Source organism: Corapipo altera, unplaced genomic scaffold (assembly GCF_003945725.1).
Source record: "Corapipo altera isolate COAL_440 unplaced genomic scaffold, ASM394572v1 146, whole genome shotgun sequence".
In the NCBI taxonomy this organism is placed as follows: Eukaryota; Metazoa; Chordata; class Aves; order Passeriformes; family Pipridae; genus Corapipo; species Corapipo altera.
In genome coordinates, this window is record NW_020884981.1 from 1149304 (window position 1) to 1169649 (window position 20346).

Consider the following 20346-nt stretch of genomic DNA (forward strand, 5'->3'; position numbering starts at 1 on the left):
CCCTCCCCCGCCGGAGGCGCCGCGCTCTTGAAGAGGGGCGGGGCTTGTCCGCAGCTCTACGGGGCTGGCGTCGCTGATTGGCTGTTATCGGGGCACATGGGCGCCGCTGATTGGCGACCGCCGAGGGTGGGGGAGCGGGACCTTTTCCTCGGCGCCATGGCGGCGCCGGCGGGGCCGGGGCTGGAGTGCGCCCTGCGCGAGGCGGCGGCGGCGCTGGGCCGAGCGGGGGCCGCGGAGGGCACCGGGCAGGGCCCTGCGGCGGCGCTGGGCGCTGTGCTCTCCGCCCTGTCGGCTGCGGGCGGCCCAGTCGCGCTCGGGGAGCGGGAACGGGCGCAGTTCGGCGCCTTCCTGCGCAGCCTGGCCCGGGCGCCCGGCGCGGCGCGGCCCGAGGGCGAGTGGCAGCGCTGCTTCCTCGAGGGCCCGCCCGGCCTCGCCCTCTGCGTCCTGCTCGAGGCCCTCGGCTCCGCGGGGTCAGTGCGGCCCCCTAGGGCAGGCGGGCGGGGGGATGGGGGTGGGCGCGGGGAGCCCTGGCGCTGCCCTGAGCCCCCCGCACACCCCACACGCGGTACCGGGCGTCCCGCAGTCGCGGGGGTCCTTCAGGCCTGGTTATTGAATGAATGTGCTGATACAAAGGAATCAAAATCGCTTTGGTTTTAACTTGATTGTTGAGTAGAATTCAGTGTTAACAGAGCAGCGGTGTTTCAGTGGTGAGACCACAAGTGAAAAGCAATTGCACGCGCATCTTATTTCTGCCATTTGAGAGGTGCAGGGACTTAGAGCAGTCTCTCTCTTCCAGCCCCGGGCTCGCGCCGAGGGAGGTGGCGGCGATGCTGGAGCGGTTCCTGCGGGAGGGGCGGCTGTCAGCGCTGCTGTGGGACGGGTGTCAGCAGCAGGCGCACGGTGGGTGCCCGGAGCTGCAGGACGCCCTGCTCAACAGAATCGTGTGTTTGCCTGAGCACGTGAGCAATAAACTCCAGGGGGAAAACCCGCCAGTGTTCTTCCCGCAGAACTACTTCCCTCTCCTGGGAGCTGCAGTTCTCCAGGTGCTGCAGATGATCTCCGACTCTCTGCGAGGTAAGGAAGGACTGCACTGGAGGGATGACTTTTCTGAAGTGTTTTGTGCGTGGACCCCCTGACTGCTGCTTGAAATACAGATGATGAGTGTTGCAGAGCCTCACGTTCCTTCTTCAGGCTATCCTAAAAGCATAAGATCCCAGGGATGAGGAAGATAGTTGAGACCTTTTGAAATCCCAGCGAAAGCAGCAGTCCTACAAGTAATTAAGCAGCAGCATCTGTTCCTAAAGCTTAGTTGGGGTCACTTGGTGTGTACTGAGGGAATTGTATGGGAGATTTAAATGGTGCTGAATGAACCAGTGGCTTTGTTACCATCTTGTTGAAAGTTGGGACTGAGCTGCTTTAGCCTTCTGCCTGTCACTTTGTGTAAACAATACTGAGTGCTAGTTTGTGCCTGAAGGCACAAGGTGGTGGACAGAGGAAGAGATGATGCTTGAAGTTAATCTGTGTTTTCAGGCTTCAGCACTTGTAGAAGTTTCTGCACTTCCTCCTGAAGGTTGGCTGGGGGATGCTGGCAATGCACTTGTTAAGCTCCTGTCTCTTATCCCAGGTGGCTTGGACTGCTCCATCTCTTTTGTTTCTCATGTCCTGGGGAAGGTGTGCATTCACGGAAGGCAAAGTGAGTGCTTTACAATGCTCTTTTGGGGAGAGGGAAAGTGTTTTACTGAATTAGTGTGGGACCACGACTGCAATGATGACCAATGGAAGGAATGGGAGATTGACCAGTTAATTTGGAGCTGTCCTGAGCTGGGCTGCACAGGCTGCCCTCTGCTCTCTTAAAACCTGAAGGGGAGAGCATCCTCGTCAGGATGAGAATCAGGATGGGGGTTGAGCTCTGCTCCCAGGAAACATGGGATGGGATAAGATGAAATAGCCTCAGGTTGTGCCAGGGGAGGTTTAAATTGGATTTCAGGAGAAACTTCAGGCCCTGGAATAGGCTGCCCAGGGCAGTGGTGCAGTCACTAAATCCCTGAAGTGATTTAAAAGCTCTGTGGGTGTGGCACTTGGGACATGGTGTAGTGGTGGCACTGCTGGGTTATTGTTGGACTCAATGATCTTAGAGAGCTTTTCCAACCTAAGTGATTCCATGATTTTCTTCTGTGATTTCTACTGCAGGAGCAATTTAGAACTGCAGACTGTACATTGCAGTTTTTCATGTTGTCAGGATATTGAAATTTGCAGGCTGATGTTGAGTGCCATTGCCACAGTCCTGCCCTCCTGGGGTATTTACTGTTTTCTCTTCTGCCACAGAGGAGATTCTGGGTGTTCTGGTGCCCCGCCTGACAGAGCTCACTAAGTCAGACTGCATCTGGCAGAGGATCTGCTGGCGGCTGGTGGAGTGTGTGCCAGAGCGCTGGATGGAGGCGGTGGTCCTTGGCTTTGTGCAGAGAGCACCTGGGTAAGAGCTTTGCTTTCTCCCTGATCCAGAGCAAAGGCTGGAATTTTGTCACAAATACTTGCGCAATCAGTGTCTGAAGGGTGCTGTGTTTGTGTAGGTGGTTTTTTACAGTGCCATTTCCTGAGAGACTGAAGGGGTAAAGTAGTTGATTGTTACCTCTCAGGTAGAACCTACACCATTCCTTAAGGATCTACATTGTGGCCTGCAGTGGAAAAACAAGTGAAAACATTCTTTGCCATTACTGGCTTATTGAGTTTAGAGGTGTTCTAGAGACTTGGTTGCAAATAGCTGCTCTCGGTTTTTCCTGTTAGGAGCAGCATGACAGCAATTGCATGGATCCCTGATGTTTTGTTGTTGACCTGTCTCGCTAGGTCAGATGTCTTGTCCAGATTACTGGGGAACCTGGTTGTGAAGAACAAGAAGGCTCAGTTTGTGGTGACGCAGAAGGTGCTGCTCTTGCAGTATGGCCACACGGTGAGGACTGTGGGGAACAGCACTGCAGGAGTGCCTGGTTTTCCCCAGTGCCAATGTGGTTTTTTTTAGCGAAGCTCTTGCTCTTCCTGAGTAAGATGAATTTATTCCAAAATGAGCCCTCAGTCTCTCCACATATGTGTAGCTGTTCATGGACAGAGGAGTGTTATGGGGAGGGAGTGGTGAATGGTTGCTTCAAAATCATGGAGTTCATGTGCTCACTCAGGGTCGATGGTGATTGGCAGAATTACTGTACTCTTTCTCTGGAACCAGGTGGTTTTTTGCACATGGTTTCAGTGTTCTGGGGAGCTGGAGACATTCAGTTATTTAGAATCTGAAAGAGGAGACTGAAACAGCCATAACCCACCCTCAGAGATAAGAATTAGATCAAAGAGATGAGGCAAGGACTGTTGTTTTTTTTTCCTGTGCACCTGAGTTTGTCACGAGGTGTTAGGAAGTGTTCTGTGGCTTGTGCTACTGTTGTGAGAGATGTTCTCTAGACTTTGTGAGTTCTATGTTTGCCTGGGACTGTGCTGGTTTTATTGGTGAAAACACTGCATTGTATTCCTGTCATGCCTTCCCGTGTGTTTCATCAGCAACTGCATATGTGTGTTTGGTTGTTTCTTAAAATTTACTTACTTTTCTGTCTCTGAATGTTGTTAGAATGAAGTTCAATGTAGTAAAAACACAACCCTGTCTGTGTTGGGTGACAGCTTTGTGCCCAGTTAAAGCAAGAGCCGTGGCTCTCGTTGCAGACGGCGGTGCTGCAGAACCTCCTTGGGTACCTGTCCCTGGACAGCCTCCGGCGGGCCCTGCTGCTCAGAGTAAGGATCACCAATGTCATTGGTGAGGTGTCTGATGGAGAACACTCTGCTCTGTGTGTCTGAGGGGTGCACAGTTCTGGTACTTCTCCAAGACCCTTTGGTTGCTGTTGATGAGAGCGAGGGAAGCCCTGACATATCACAAGTAAATAGTGGTACACAAATCAAAACTTGCTGCGCTGATGGCATTAGTTTTTCGTATTTAACTGGTAAATTGTCTTCCAAGTAGCAAAACTAATGAGGCTTGGATTCTGACTGATGTTCCATGTCCTCTGTCCTTCTCAGCTTCCTCTCTCACCCTGTTTGTGTGGCTGAGCCGGTGGCAGCAAGGGATCAAGTTGGCGGAGTGCTGTCTGTGTGCCAAATGGTTGATGCTTCAGAATCTCTCTCATCTACATTTTTCTCAGTGGGGATGGCAGATATTTTCCCTCTCCAAGTCAGCAGTGTGATGGAACTTCTGTGAAATTTGCGTATCTGGAAATCTCTACCATTTTGTCAAATAATTTTTTTCCCACTGGTTACATGTTCTGAAATGATCTGGAAGTACTGAAAGCTATTTAAAATTGGACTAAAACCAGATAAAACAATATGCTATCCTACTGAGTTTTGAAAATAATACACATTGCTGTGCATATAATATTTATTTATCAGAAATAAACATTTATAATTTTTAAATTTAAAACCCCATTATATTTAACAATATCTTAAATGAAGGTCAAGTGGAGTTCTTAGGTGGTCAAACACAGTATGCTTTGGGCCCTGAAGTACAAAGTTAGCTCTGTTTGTAGGGAGACTAAAAATGTTCTTCAAGAAATTACTTCTGTGTAGAAAAGATGCGTTTCAGGCCAGCCTGAGTTCTCTGATTCAGGTGCTGCAGGAGCTGTTGGAGACCTGGGGCAGCAGCAGTGCTGTGAAACACTCACCACCCGATCAGCAGCTGTATATTAGCAAGGCCATCCTCATCTGCCTCTCCCACCTGAAGGAGTCTGAAATCGAGAGCCGCAGACAAGGTGAGGTCCTGTGAGAAGCGGAGCTTAGATTTGTTTAGCAGAGAGTCTTGCTAGGAGTAGAAAAAGATCTCATTCTGATCTGTGGATAAGCACAATGGCCCCACCTTCTCGTTGGCAAACATGGTAACCTGTTGGAATCCTCTTTTGCATTGACATGATATAATTCCAAGTGCATAGCTTTAAGTTGTGGAATTGGAGAAGCTTATCTTTGCCCTAAGGGTCTTAACTGAGCAGTGGTTTAGGAACCCCAAAGTTTTGTCACAGGAAAACAAGGGTTGACTCTGGGACTAGTGAGAGGAATGGTGTGATTTGAGCTTAACCATGGAGCATGGGTACAGCTCCAGAGGGGATGGGGAAGGTATCTGAGGGTTTGGTTGGTGTCTGACTGTCCATTTGCATTTCTCTGTGTCACTGCTCCGCTCACCTGAGCTGAGCAGGGATAGTGAGTCACTGGCACAGACCTCCTGTTCTCTGTTCACACAGTGTGGAGCTCACTGGGGTCCTGGTCTAAAATCTCTGCTTTTGTTGCAATAGAAAAAGGGCTGTACAATGTCTAGAGTTACTTCTCTGTGTGTGTGGCTCGTGGGGGGTGCAAAGGTTGCCTTCAAGACTTGCTCATCTCTTTCATTCTGGAATTAACTGTTCTTTAGGTGAATAAGTGACCTGATATGTACTAACAGTACTGTAGTTTTATAGTCAGTTTTTTTATCTGACAGCTTTTGAAAAATAAGCTTTCTGAGATGAAGGAGGTCAGTCTGACAGCAGTAAGCCTGCCTGGTAAAGCTGGCAGCCAGCATCTTCTGTGGGCTGAGAAATACTTGTGTCATCTGCCTGTTTGAACTTACTCAAGTGGTTGGGGAAATCTCTCTCCAATTATTGTATTGGTCAGAACCTGTAGCTTCCTCAGAACATGGCTTTTTATTTAAGTGACTTCAAAGAACTCTAAAACCAAACTAAAGATTAACTTGACTTACCATCCTTTTTATGTTTCATCAAAAACCAAAATATTGCAAATTCAGAATATATTGTAATGTTTTGTTGACTTTGTACCCCATGGAAGGGTCAGGGCCTCCTGTGCTGATGCTGAAGGGCAGTGCTACCACTGCAGAGGTGGAAGGCACAGTTCATGGGCTCTTTCTACCCAGTGGTGAGTGGGTAAAGCTGCCCTCAGGAAAGATGAGTGTTCGTTTCTGTCACTGTTTCATGCACCATTTGTTGGTTTTTTTCAGAGCTTCTCACAAGCATGATGGAGGGTGTGAAGTGCCACTTGGACAGCAGTCTGCCACAGCTCCGGCGTCTGGGAATGGTGGTGGCAGAGAGCATCAGCTCCAAAATAAACATGGAGGGACCTGTCCTGAAGTTTGAGGTGAAGGTTTTAATGAAATTTATGACTGATGTGTGGGGCTTAGAGGAAATAAAAGCTTTAAACCATGTGATCGGGGCATTTTAGCACTTTTTTATCTGGAAATAAGGAGGGGCAGCAGCACCTTCAAAAAGAGAGGATATCTGTTTACAGAAAACAATTGTATAGGAAATGGTTGGGTGGCTGAGGGTGACCTTAGGAATCCAATCTGCTGACAGAGTTCAGAGTAAACTGTTGGTAATAAAAGAAGTTTACCACATTGTATGAGGGAATCAGAATCTGACCCATAGGAGTTGAGAGGGAACTTCAAACCTAAACCAGTAGTGAGCATTTAGTCCTTGATATGGTGAGAAGGCCTGCTCTGAGCTGGGATTTTCAAAACTGATGTGGAGATACATGCTCTGCTCTTTCCAGTAGAGTTTTTGTGACTTATCTGTTTAAATCACATTAATTCTTTAAAAGCCTGCAGCATCCCTCATGTCACATTGCCATTTATTAAATGTTTTAAAGATGGAAATAACATTCAGGCAGGGTGTGATCAGGTACTATTGTTAAATACAGGAACAAAGATTACATATGCAGAATAAATACAGTGCTGCTGGCAGTACAGGGATTGAAACAAATGGAATTGGTGGGGGTTCATCTGCTCATGGTTCAGTCCATGTGCAGTACAAGGGTGAAATGTTGTATGCTGGGCATATTTGCAATAAATAAGAGTGCCGCAACAGTTATTCTGAATGTCTAGTATGAAGAAGATGATGAAACAAGAGAATTGAGGTCCCTTCTGGTGCAAACTCCACCACTGTGTGTTGTCCCCAGCCTTCCAGGTGATGAGTAAGTTATGGCTACTATTCATGCCATCTTTTTGCCCTTCTCCATGTCTTTTTTGAGTTACAAGTGAGAACTGTGTACAGTATTCAAGATGTTTTATATGTTCTTAAGCATTATAATGTACCTTCTTCTTACAGGGCAGTGTAGTTATATTAAATTCATAATTCCAATGGTAGCATGTATTAAAAGAGCCTGTTTGATAGGTGCACGTAGTGAAACTGTGGTGCGGGGGTCTTGTGTGCCCTTGGGTGCAATTAAATGGGGGTTTCTGTTTGCATCTTGTAAATGTGGCATTTGGGCCATGTGCCCCCAGCCATGACAAAAATCTGCTGCATCTGTCAGTGCTCTGAACTTCCAGGGCATCTGCTGAGGCTCTTGGAAGCACTCAGTTTGATCAGCAGAGGAATGAAGCACTTCATGTTATTAGCAGATGAAGGTGCCCAGCACTCCAGGGAAGTACAAAACATTTATTGCTCCTGTTCCAGGGGCATGACCAGCATAGACAACTTTTGAGAAGCAGAGAGATGAAAGGACAATGGCAAAGTCCACAGAAATACACAGACACAGGAAAAATATTCTCAATTATTGTATTCATCCTATTAGCAATAGTGAAAAATGTTTTTTTCCCATTTCATAGAATCATGGGATGGTTTGGGTTGGAAGAGACCTTATTATCCATCTCCTTCCACCCCCGTGCCATGGGCAGGGACACCTTCCACTAGCCCACGTTGCTTCAAGTCCCGTCCAACCTGGCCTTGGACACTTCCAGGGATGGGGCAGCCACAGCTTCTCTGGGCAACCTGTGCCAGAGCCTCACCACCCTCACAACCAGGAATTTCTTCCCAATATCCAATCTAAACTTAGTTCAGTTTCATTCACAGCTCCAAATCTGGTGCAGGCCAGTGTGACTGGCTATCACAATCTTTCCTTAGCAGTCCCAGGTACAGGGGAGTGCAGGGGAACACAGCAAATGAGCCAGTTTGATTTTTGTTATTCATTGCTCTTCTGTTAAGAGATTCTGCCTTTCTCCCTTTATCTCATTCTCCTTCCCAGGACTTTTTTCCTGTCAAACTGACTGTGAGACTGCAGCAATTCTGTTCAGGCACCAGGGGTTGGTGGGGTGGGGAGTTTCTTCCTTGTGAGTAAGGACTGTTACTGTGTTCATTTTAAAAATTCTTGTTCCTCACAGCCGGAGTAAGAAAGCAGGTGCTGCACTGCCACTGGTACCAGAAAGTAACAAGAAATCCCAGACAGCAGCCCCTGTGATGCCAGATGAGGAGTCAGATGCTGAGCTTGACAGGTATGGGGTAAGAAACAGGGAGGAAATGGAAAATAAATGGTAGATGTGGGGAGAAGGGAGCTATCAGTACCTGCATTTCTTGGCAAATGTGATTTCTGACCTTGTTGAGCTGAGTGGTTTGCAGCAGAGCAGGGCTTTGCATAAGAAATTGAGTCAATAAATTAAGCACAGCCCACATTGTGTGCAACCACCATATGTATTCCATTTGACTTAGATACATGTTTCCTGGACATTGTGGATATATTTACCCATTTTAATAGTGGACCTGCCATATTCTGTCACTATATTAAGAAATATGTCAATACATATGTCAATATATAAAGAAATCAGGGGACCCCTGGTGGTCTAGTGGTTGGGATGCAGCACTCTCACCGCTGCGGCCTGGGTTCGATTCCTGGTCAGGGAAACTCCCCCGGGCAGATGGAGCTCGTCAGCCCTGTAAGGCCATCCATCTAAGAGAAGGTCACTCTAAACAAACCTACCTCCTGAGGACCTCACTGCCACTGTCCAAGCTTGCTCGGCCCCGGCAGATGAACCTTAGGATTAAAGGGTGGGCTCAGCTCAGCACACACTGTGTCTCACCTAAAAAATCCACTACGCAGGTTCAAAGGGTAAAGACCTTTCCCAAATCTTCATTCATGAAGACTGGCCATACATACATACATACATATAAAGAAATCTCAAGAGTCAGCTTCTTGGTCACCTGACTCCTTCCTGCCCTCAACCAGGAGATCCAATTGCAGATCTGGTCACAGAACTGCTCTTTCCCTGAGAAATTCCTAGAATTCCTAAGGACCCCTCTCAGGCCAGGCTTCAGCAGTGCTGCTGGGTGATGCAGGAGTGGTGGTGTTATGGCAGTGTATGTGCTGGTTCTTTCTCTTTGTGTCTAACTGGTGAAAGCCAGAACATCTGCACCCCATAAACCAACCCCTGCCTTTATTTCTTTTCCAGTGATGATGACCTCGTCCCTTATGACATGTCAGAGGATAAAGAGCTGAAGATTAAGGTTCCTGTGTATATCCGAGACTGCATTGAAGGTAGGAGATTTTGGGCTGAGTCGTCATCTGTTTCTTACCAGGTGTGGGGAGAGTGATCTCTGTGCAGGTTTATTTTTTCTGAGCTAATTTGAAGAAGCTGTAGGATTTTTGAGTAGTTTCAGTTTAGTTCCTGGTGCTGGTCATGCTGGGTCAGTGGTACCTGCCTGTACCAGGACAAACCATTGGCAGCAGGAGGTTGGGGTATGTACACCAAGCACAACAGAGTTAATAACTTTTGTTTGTCTTTTGATTACCTTCAGTTCTGACAGGATCTGAAGATGTGGACAAATGGGAGGCTACAGTCAAGGCTCTTGAGAACTTGATTCGGAGGAATCCAGCAGCAACAAGAGAGGTGAAGTAGCAGGACCCAGGTTACCAGTGGGCTGCAATACCAGAGGGCTGTCATGAGGAGATGAGATGTGCCAATGGAGCAGCAGGCCAGGCTAATGTGTACCTGGGTTTAAGGTACACATTCCCAAGCTTTCAACTTGGGAAGGGAAATAGATGGAAGTAGTTGTCTTGAAGGTAAGGCTCTGGAGCACAAAGAAACAAAGAATTAGCAAAGGTGCTGGCAACCCCATGGTATCCAGCAGCTTCAGCACTCAAAATGAAATGTGCTGCAAGGAGAGCTTGCCTGTATGAGGAAGCTCCATGGTTTGTGCTGGGCAGGAAAAACATCAGAAATGCAGATTACAGAGCAACTATGTTGGATTTTGAAATGAAATTCAATTTAATTGTTAGTCCCCAACAAAAAGGGAGGTAAAATCAAACGGACTTTCCCCTTTTACTTGTAGAAGCATAATGTCTTCTGAGGGGAATAATTGGATTGTATGGTCAAGATGAAAAGCTCAGGTGAGAGGAACCTGGGACAAGGTCACTGTGCAAAGAATGCTCACCACCACCTGTTAGTGAACACTTGAAGATGGCAGAGACACAGGCTGAGAAATGGGAGGGGTATGGTCCTGTACCCTTAACCCATCAGCTATCCTATATCATGATGCCACCACTTCTCCAGAAAGCCCAAGTGAATCTGGACAGAGAATTAGCAGACAGGGGGGTTGCTCAGGGTTTTGAGAAGTCTGTCTTGATGGCATTTGGTTTAATGTGTTTTCTCACCCTCCTAAGTGATAGACATGTTGCCTATATGGATTGTCTTGGTTTAAACATGAGAAATGGTGTGTAAAGGCCATGAGGGAAAAAAACCCCCACCATCAGAGATTTGATTCCTTTTTTTCATATTTTGAGCAGGTTAGTGTGGAGCTGGCAAAAATATTATTGCATTTGGAGGAGAAGACCTGCATCGAAGGCTTTGTGGAGCTCCGTCAGAGAGCTCAAGTAGCTGTTTTAACCACAGATCCAATACCTGTGAGTTCCTCTTACTACTTTCTTTTTTCCATTTGAGGCACAGGCAAAAACTGGAATCAGCTGAAGTCTCTTGCTGGTTTGATAGAGGCAGCTCCTTGTCAGTGGGGTAGAACAGGTAGATCAGGTCTGACATTTATGCAGCTGAAGAATCTGCAAGGAGTGACTGAACCAACAGGAAAGAGAAAACTGTCAGACTGGAGGGACTGTTTGTGGCTGTTGGTAAGAGTGTACCTGACAAGGCAGAGTAGATAAGGACTTGTTGTAGTGAAGGGTATCATAGAGGGGAGCTGAGGCACAAAGGGCTTCTAGAGAGAAAGACTTCATTGGTGATTGTAATCATGGAATCACAGAACTGTTTAGATGGGAAGAGACCTTTAAAGCTCACCTCGTTCCACCCCCTGCCATGGGCAGGGACACCTTCCGCTATCCCAGGTTGCTCCAAGCCCTGTCCAACCTGGCCTTGAACACTCCCAGGGATGGGGCAGCCACAGCTTCTCTGGGCAACCTGTGCCAGGGCCTCACCACCCTCACAGCCACGAATTTCTTCCTTACATCCAATCTAGATCTATCCTCTGCCAGTTTAACACTTTTACCCTTCATCCTATGAGTACAGGCCTTGGTAAAAAGCCTCCCTCTATCTTTCCTATAACCCTCTTAAGGTACAGAGAGGCCACAGTGAGGTCTGCTAGCTGTCATGGCAGTTTTTTGGGTACTTCTGTATAGGAAGGACAGAAAAATTAGAAAGTCCCATTTGCCATTTACTTCTTTTGGGAGAACCTGGGAGTGTCTGAATTTCCCCTGTTTACACAGCATGTCTCTTCCCTTCCCTTGGAAGCCTTATGTTACTTCACAGGAAGCAGGCCCTGTGAAATGAAATGCTTTTAGGGTTAGTGGGAAGGCTGTTTCCAGCCTGGGTCTGCGTTGACTGTACCATGATTTTTCTGTACAGGTTTCAAAGTACTTGACCTCCCAGTTCTACTCTCTCAACTACAGTCTCCGTCAGCGCATGGACATCCTTGATGTAAGTGTTCTCACTTCCCACTTGCCTTTGTCTGTTGCACCAGTGCTGAGGTGTGATGGGGTTACCTTTCATTCCTCATGGGAGGAGGCAGAGGCAGGGGAATCTCTACATTTGTATTCGTGCCTGGCATTACCCTCTTGTTCCTAACCCTGCTACACTCCATGACACAGGGATCCCTCCCCCCAGAACGCAGAGCATTTGTTGGGCATTTGCCTGGGAGAAGTCACAGTTTCCTTTCCCTTCATCAGCCTGTTCTGTCTTCCTTTTCTGAAGGAAAATCTACCCATGACTCCTTCCACACCTCTGTCTGAAGAAGGAGCTGCTGCTCTGCTTCAGGGCTCAGTGACCAAGTGCTTGGTCAGTACTTTGAAGCCAGGTGGCTTTTGGGGTTCAGTTCCCTGCTGTTCTTCACTCTAAACCTGTTGTGCCTTTCTGCCTTGTTGCTCCTGTCAGTTTGGGTGTAGGGTACTGTTGTTCCCTAGGGGTTACCCCTTTTTAACTGAACATCTCTCTGTTTCATCCAGGTATTGGTTTTGGCAGCTCAGGAACTGTCCTGTCCCAAATTCCATGGGAAGCCCAAGCATTCTGATGCCCAAAAGCCTCGTATTGAGGTCCTTCCTGGAAATGACAGCTCTAAGGACTGGAGAAGAATTGTTGATGAGAGGATCAAAAGCAAGACTCGGAGATTTGCTACGGTGAGGCCAGGGCAGAAACAAACTAAGGTCAAATCCAGCAAAAATAGGGACACTCAGACCTGCTGTAGTTCTATCTGGAAAGAGCAAAAACCCATGAAAGTGGGCCCAGTCCAAAGGAAAACTCTGTAACTACTAATGTAAATGTATCTTGGTATCTGGCTGAATCTTTTGGTGCAGAGTACCAATTCCTGCAGTCCTCTCCCAGCAGGGAGAGGAAAATAAACCTGGAACTCCTTACCTGGCTTTGAGGGATAGTGGCTGTTCTGAGCTTGTCTGGCCACTGCAGGGAGCTGTGACTGCACCTCTCAGATCCCAGACTGGACTGCCTCAGCCTTCCTATTTTCCAGGGAGATAAACTGATGACAGTTTCCTAGTTCCCAGAATTCCCCTGTGGTTCAGCTTGGAGAGTTTGCTTTCCAAAACTCCTTTATCCCTTGCATGTTCCTGTTCCTTATATCTAACCCAGCAGTACTGAGCTATATTGTACTGAAATGTTTAGATGTGGAGAGGATCTGAAGTGGGAAGTGAGCAATCCAGTCAGGAAACTGATAGCCATGGGTCTACAAGCAGTGGCTGGCTGCAAGGAATCTGTTGTCATGGCAGTGTCCAGTGAAGTGGAAGAGCTGGGTGCTGCATCTTGTGTCTAGACTTCATTTTTCTCTTGGACAGCGTCAGTGTCACGTGGAACCGGCTTCCAGCCCAAACCAGTTCAGTTCTGTTGCTGGGCACTTCTTCTTTCCATTGCTTCAGCACTTTGACAGGTGAGTGTGAACACCTTGGGGTATGGGTATGGCAGCTGCCAGAGTGAACCTTTCTGCTTGTTCTCTTGCCTCAGAGCAACAGGCTAAAGCCCAGGAGCTGTGCAGGAGCCCAGTGACACTGCACTGACACCAGGGTGTCACAGAGCTTGGAAAGGCCTGTGGGGCAGGAGTGTGTAGGACCCTGAAGAAATGAGATCCATCGCGAGGGATAATCTCACAGACAAGTGATTTTGGCAGCACCACACCGTTTGTCTTGGCTGAACCTCCACTGTGGGAGGTTCACACAAACCACAGAGCTCAGACTGCAGTCTGGAACCAAAGTTAGCTCTGTCTCAAGTGGAACCTGTATAGGACACAGGACATGGTCAGTTCCTTAAGTCTTTGCTAACATAAGAAGGCCAAGTAATCGATTCCATGATAATCAGGATTATTGTAATACTAGTTGTAAGGGTATGGCAGTGAGGGCAGTTTTTGCCTGCAGGTCTTTCCAAGTAAGCCTGTTGGTGAAATGAGTGATAGCTGCTGTAAGAGTAGAGGATATTGCTGTGGGAGATACTGGACTGGGATAAAAGATGAGAGCAAACAGTCATGGGCTGTGTTAATCTGGTAGTGACTGTGCAATGACTGTTGTAGGGATTCAGCCTTAAGGAGGACAGTTGCCCCTGCATAACTCCCCAGCTGTTCCAAAGATGTACTGATCAGCCTTCTTACTGCTACATGACTCTGTGTCTTGCAGGCCTTTGACAACATTTGATCTCCTGGGGGAAGATCACTTAGTCCTCGGAAGGCTGGTCCACACCTTAGCAGTGCTGATGTACTTGGCTGTCAATGCTGTGGTAAGGAAGGGCAGAGAGCAGGGGAGACTTCCAGCCTGGGAACTCGAGGTGCCTTCTGGAACAGCAGTACTCTGGGGCCTGCTGCAATGGGCTGGCAGCAACTCTGCTGTTGTGTGGGCTGAGAAGCTGTGAAAGAGGCTGGGACAAATCAGTCAGAAAAGAGACATTGGATTCAAGCCACCCCTGCACTATCTTTTGTAGAAAAACTGTGAGCTTCTTTGGGGGGTTGAGCACATCATTTCAATTTGCTGCTCAAGTTTCCTCATCTGTAAAATGCATTTAATTGTAGCCCTGATCTTTACAAAATCTTTGTTCAAGGAGCATTTGGACAATGCTCCCAGGCACAGGGGTGGGATTGTTGGGGTGTCCCGTGTGGGGCCAGGGGTTGGACTCGATGATCTTTGGGTCCCTTCCAGCTCAGGACATGCTGTGACTCTGTGAGCAGTGTGTCTCTGTGGGGTGGTGTGGATGGGAAGATGTTCAGTGCTGTCACAATCCTCTTTTGCAGGCAGTGACAGCAATGGGAAAGGCACTGCTGGAGTTTGTTTGGACTCTGCGTTTCCACACGGACTCGTGAGTTACTCTAGTTGTGTACTTTCATTTTTAAAGATCAGCTGTGAGCCAGTCTCCAGCCATGGTTTGTCTTTGTGCAAGACTAGCACCTGACTCAGGGTATCAGAGACTTAATGCAATAAGTCTCTGCTCTCCTTCAGCTGAGTGTAATGCCAGACCAACACATGAACTTGGCTGGTGTCTTCTAGTGTGGCAGTACAGCCATTACCTATAGAAAGCTTGACAAATTTCCTGACCACCTGTCCATGTGATGGTTTCATCTGTGTTTACTCAGGGAGCTCAGAAAACTATAGATTCAATTCTAGCATTCAGCCTTGGAAAGGAATTAAGACATGTAGCCAAAAGGCTGTAAACATCCAGTTTCTAGTTTGATCTCAGACTTGTCCAGGGCTCTCAATTACACCAGACTTCTGCACCACAGCATGCCAGGGGCTCTGGATGTGGGCACGCTGCTAGCTGGTGCATGATTACACCACTAATCAGCAGGAATGTGGCAAAAGTCATCATACCTTTTGAAACTGGAGAGCTCCTGAGGTGAGGAAATCGAGGTGCAGGCTCTAACCAGTTCTTCTCCACAGGTATGTGCGCCAGGGCCTCTTGTCCTGTATCTCCTCCCTGCTCCTCAGTGTCCCTGCAGAGCTGCTTCTGGCAGACATGACAGAGGAGCTGTTGGAGACTCAGTCCTGGCTGGGAGGTAAGACATGGTGGAGTAGACCAGTGCTTTTCAGGTTAGTGGTGCAGTCTGTGTGCAGCATCTCTTTGATTGTGAGGGCAGCAGTGATGCCCTGGCATTGTGCACCAGAAATTTGCATGATCAGCGAGTGGCAGAGCACCCTGTGTGCTGCAGGGGTGCAGTACCCAGGTACCTGAGGCATAAGCCAAGAGCTGTGTGTGGCATTTCAAACTGTGACTGTCCTCACAGGCCAATGAAAAAAATCCCCAGAGGTGTTCTGGGCCCCCTTTCTCTGTCTGAGCATCCAACCACCCACCCAGGAGCGGGGGTTGTTAGTGCTAAAATCAGGAGGAAGAGGAGCATGGCTCCATCTCTCACTTCCTATTGCTGATGGAAAGAACAAGTGCACCCAGTGCACTCGAGGTCAACACAAGCTGTGTCCTTGGGTTCTGCACAGATCAGTGCTCAGGTACTGCAGGGAGCTGGAGCTAACAGAGGAACTAATGCTGAAGCCTCCACTGTGTTCTCAGGGTGACTCCTATGACTCCCTGCTCTGGTTTCCTTCACCATTCTCTCTCTTGGTGCGTGGCTTCCCACAGGGAGCAAGCAGGAAGCGACATTGACCCAGCTAGGCTCTGATCCTGGCAGGTTGGGGAGCTCTATGCCCTTTGAAAGGAAGAGCTGCTTTGTGGGGCCCAAGACTTCACTTTTCCCATGACATGGTGTGCTCTCAGGAATCTGCTTGTCTCTGCAGTTACCAAGTGCAGCCTTTCAGGAATGCATTTCCAGCATGAGGAGCTGCATAATCTGTTTTTAATGAGTTATTTTGGGGAGGAGGAGGATGAGAGAACTAGTAGTAGCTTCTCATGGCTGTAGGGAGTGTAATAGCCATCTCTTTACATGTAGTGCTTTTGCAGGAAAACTACGTAATTGATCCTTGTGGAAATGAGCGCAGGGCAAGATCACAGTTGTGGGTAATACCAGAGAAGGGAAAATTGCTGTAGGAATCGTTCAAAAACCTTAAAGAATTCAACTCAGCTCCACCTCTGGTGAGATGCAATTTAAGTGCAATTTAAAGGGCTTCTAGGGCTGCTTCCTGGAGCACCCCAGCTTTGTGGGCTGTGCCTTTGCTGTTTGTTCTAAGGTTGTTGGTAAAATGGCTGCACAGGGAGGCACTGGGTCCTCCCTGCTGATCCTGCAGGTCAAATCTGACACTGGAGTCCTCCTTCTGTGCCTGAATTGCAGGTCTGAGCTCACGAACTTGCTGTTTCTTCATGACTCTTCCAGACAAGATTTTGCAAGAGGTGGTGTGTGTTAGCTGTGCTAGCTGTGGTGTGTGTTAGCTGGGAGTGACAAGCTGCCCTGCGCAGGAGCCTCGTGGCTGCTTTGGGTTTCAGATTAAAGCCCTGCCTTTCTCCTGCCATGGCCAAAGCACAATGATGAACACTGGGATAAGAAATGTTATCCATGAAGTGTTGAGTAGAAATCCACAAATTTGCTTCAGTTTGTTGTTACACCAGGGCCTACACAGACTGCTGTAGTGACCCTGGGACTGTGTCTGCCCTTCAGCCTGTGGGCTGTCACCAGAACTGTTCACAGTGTGGACTAAGAAACTACTTCAGTCACTGTCATGGCATTGTCTGCTTACTGGATGCTTTGGGACATTTCAGCTGGGGGGAGAGGTGAGAATCCACCTTGCACTTGTCCATCGTTGCCCTTAGTGCCATGCTGAACCTACTGGTGAGCAGTCTGATTGTTCCTAGGGGAGGGAGGGAATACCTAAACACTTCTAGGAAACAGTTCCTTTGATTCCTCAGCAGCTGCCTTTGAGGGAATTCCCCACCCCCTGCAAGTGCCGTGGAGCTGTGTCATGGCTAAGTGTGGTTTATGTCAGGACCCAAAGGATACTCTGGTGCCCTGTGCCTCCCCTGCCGTGCCAGCAGTGCCAGGTCCAGGCTCACAGAACAGAAACAGCAGCACTGTGAGCTTCTGAGCTTGTTCCAGTCTGCCTCGTAACCTCCCCTTTTGCCTTCTGTAGAGGGAGCATGGAAGCAGCATGGGGCAGCTCTCCCTGTGTTATAAATAGCCCCACTCCATGGCCATGAGTCATGTGTTTGGGCTGACAGTGCCGGGCTCCTACCACGGGCTCGTGCGTACAGGATATCCTCACACAGGCTCCCTGCTCTTCCAGGCTCCCGTGCTCAGACATCCTGCATGCATCCTGGTTGTTACTTTGCAGGCCTGTTTAAGGGCCCCTGGAATAACAGCTGCTGGGAACAGCCTCATGCCTGCCCTAACGTGCTGCATAACATGTGGAAGAACTCACTTATCAGAGGACTGGTCTCTCAGAACGGAGAATGTGCTGAACCTTGGGGCCTGCCTCCTTTCCCCATTGGAATGGCAGCATGACCCCAAATTCAGGAGGGAGCACTGACCATTTTGGATTGGAGGAATGGCAGAATGGAGACTTTAGGCTTTGGAGAAAGTGGATTTCTAATTGCAAGCTGCATTCACACTTGTAGCTCAGCTGTACCAAGGCTATGTGTAGCTTGAGGGCACAAGTACAAATTCTGGCACAGAGGTTATCCCATGGAGTCCAGGATCAGACAGTGTCTATAGTGTTTCAACCCAACTATTTGTTTCTCCTACAAGACTGACCAGCGCACTGTCCTGTGTGGCACTCAGGGCTTGGCTGAGTTCATGCTGCTTTAGATGATCAAGTTTGTGCACCTCTGCCTTCAGGCCTAGTGCAGTTCCAGCCCAGCCACAGGTGCAAATGCTGTTGTGTTTAGTCCTGTGATTGTCAGTGATAGTGAGAAGTGCCCATTTTCCAACTCTCAGCAGCTGCTTCTTTTGCAGATACGGTGGAGAAAGATCCTGATGGGGACTGCAGGAGGCTGGCCCTGCAGAACTTGCTGCTCATGGAGAACCTGAAAAAGAAACTTGAAGCTGTCCCTTCCTAGCTGAAAGGGTAACAGAAGTGGCCTTTAGCTCATGCTCTTGCCAGCTGAATGTGTTTGGGCACTGCTGGGGCCTCTTCAGCAGTCACCTGGCTGGAGGAGAGGAAAAAGGGGGAAGGGTGCTGAGCTGTGAGCCAACAGGTCTGACTTGACATCTGGACTTTGTAGTGGAGGCCAATTGAGTGAGCTCTTGGTATCCGGTACAGCGAGTACAGATGCAGGAAGGCAGTGAGCACTGCCATCCTCCCCCAACCCCCACCCAGCTATTTATAACCCTGGCAGGTCTGAGCACTCAGCTAAAAATATGGGGAAGATCTCATGGAGCCTTCTTGTCAGACAAACAGGAGGGCTGGGGACAGCACTTGCCACTCTGACCTGCCCCTGACAAAGGCTCCTGCACCCCTGAGCAGGCAGTTTGGGGTGACAGCTGTTGGCCTGCTGCTGGAAGGGGTGGCATGGAATGGCACTGTTGATGGGATGCAAACACTGGATAGCTACACTGAACTGCTGAAAATGTGCTGGACCTAACTAACATTCAGATTTTGACGTTAAAATCTTCCCCACTCTTCTTCTTTGAAAGCAATTTAAAAACTTTATATTCACCCCAAGTTTTGAAGCAAGTCACAAAACATGAAAAAGAAAAATCATTTAAGCAGAAGGGCTGATTGGTAAGAGATGCGAGTGACCTGATTACTACCCCTTGGTGGGGCGGGGTGACGGGCTGAGAGGTGAGCAGGAGCTTGGTTGGTACACTGAACTTCACTTCTCACAGTCCTGCTTGTGCCAGCGGAGAAATTTGCATCTGAAAATATGACTAGAACAGAGTGGCTTGATGTAACTGGTGTTTGGAGAAGGAGCTTCCCTGTGAGAAGGAAGTTTTACTTGCTCAGAGTGACCCCCCCCCCCCCCCTTGAGCAGGGTTTGGACCAGGAGGCATCCAGGGTCGCTTCCAGCCCAGCCATTCCGTGGCTCTGATGTTTAGCCCAGATGTCTGTAAGTGGTCTCCCCAACATGACCCTCTGATGTATTTAAATACAGAAGCTTTGGGTGAGGGAAGTCGGCCTTCAGCCTGCAGGAGGGGGGTAGTTTGATTTTTTAACCATGGCCCTTCCAAATGGGATGGAGATTGTTTTTAGAAGGTCTCGCTTCTAGGGAATTATAGATCAAAGTTGTACTTGAGAATTTTGTCAACTCATGGTTTCCACTTCAGTTACTCAGCTCTTTTCTGGACTCAGAAAAAGCCCTGAATATGCAGTTCTTACTGTTTTTTTTCTGTCTCAAATTTATTAAAATACTAAAGCCAGGTTTTTAACAGGATGTACATATGAACCTCTGTATGTTGTGTTTGAGAGAGCCTATTAACTGCAATACTGTTGCTTGTACAGTCAAGCAGGAAAAATAAATTCCTTGGTAATAACCAAAAAGCCCTGTGGCAGCAGCACGTGACTGATCCGGGACCCCTAATGAGGGTGCAATAAAAGACCTGGTATTAAAGTCAGCTTTGCAGTGTCAGGAGTCCTCCACTTCATCAGCCACTTCTTCTTCCACCTCCCTGTTGTCTGTGTGTGCTGGAGCCAGGGCTGGGCTTAGGGGCACGCCTGCCCCTCGGTGCACAGCCTCCAAGGTCTCTGGGGACACAAAGTAGCCCAGGTGGGAGGCTGGAATTCTCTTCTGCATCTCTTCCAGGCAGCGGTAAGCCTAAAGGAATGCAGAGATCACTGTCAGGGCTGCAGTGCTACAGGCCCCAGTAATCCATTTAATGTGCTTTGCACATCAGAGATGAGGTTAATCAGCACAACTGGAGGAACTTGCCCTTGGCATCCTCACATTCCATAACAGCAGCAGGTCACAGTTCAGTGGGAGCACTGGGGGTGTGTGGCACATCTGCCCTGAAGGAGCGATTCACCATTTCCTCAAATAACTGCAATTTTACAGTTTGCTTTCTTCTCTGGCCAGGTGGCAAATACAGTGTGGTGTGATTGCTGAGGCACTCACCCAGACAGACCCTCTGTTCTCATAACTGGGAATGCTTAAGAATCCACCACCATTTATGCTCTGTGTGATGGGAGCTTTCTTTTTCTCTTTGCATCCCATGAAGTGAAAAATACGGATGTAGTTCCTGAGCTGTGCCCCACCCTGCTGTGCAGTTCAGCTCC

The 20346-nt window shown here is 48.4% G+C and overlaps 2 protein-coding genes across 6 annotated transcripts in view; one reads left to right on the forward strand and one right to left on the reverse strand.

Annotated features, from left to right (window-relative positions):
* Positions 1–399: 399 nt before the first annotated feature.
* Positions 400–19502, forward strand: TELO2 (telomere maintenance 2). The gene is made up of 20 exons (XM_027665782.1): positions 400–470; positions 797–1074; positions 1625–1693; positions 2326–2473; positions 2845–2947; positions 3700–3768; positions 4634–4775; positions 6005–6141; positions 6884–6972; positions 8159–8269; positions 9221–9306; positions 9567–9658; positions 10555–10671; positions 11621–11692; positions 12217–12387; positions 13057–13148; positions 13885–13984; positions 14493–14557; positions 15136–15251; positions 18090–19502. Exons 2-20 carry the CDS (start codon positions 828–830, stop codon positions 18191–18193), a joined length of 2130 nt encoding a protein of 709 aa, XP_027521583.1. The 5' UTR covers positions 400–470; positions 797–827; the 3' UTR covers positions 18194–19502.
* The window catches only part of IFT140 (intraflagellar transport 140), an 80091-nt gene continuing 79193 nt past the window's right edge, over positions 19449–20346 (reverse strand). For all 5 annotated transcript variants that reach the window (XM_027665781.1, XM_027665779.1, XM_027665780.1 and 2 more), the window contains exon 30: positions 19449–19888. In XM_027665781.1, coding sequence (XP_027521582.1) covers positions 19700–19888 — 189 coding nt within the window. In that variant the 3' untranslated portion in view covers positions 19449–19699. The remainder of the gene's footprint in view (positions 19889–20346) is intronic.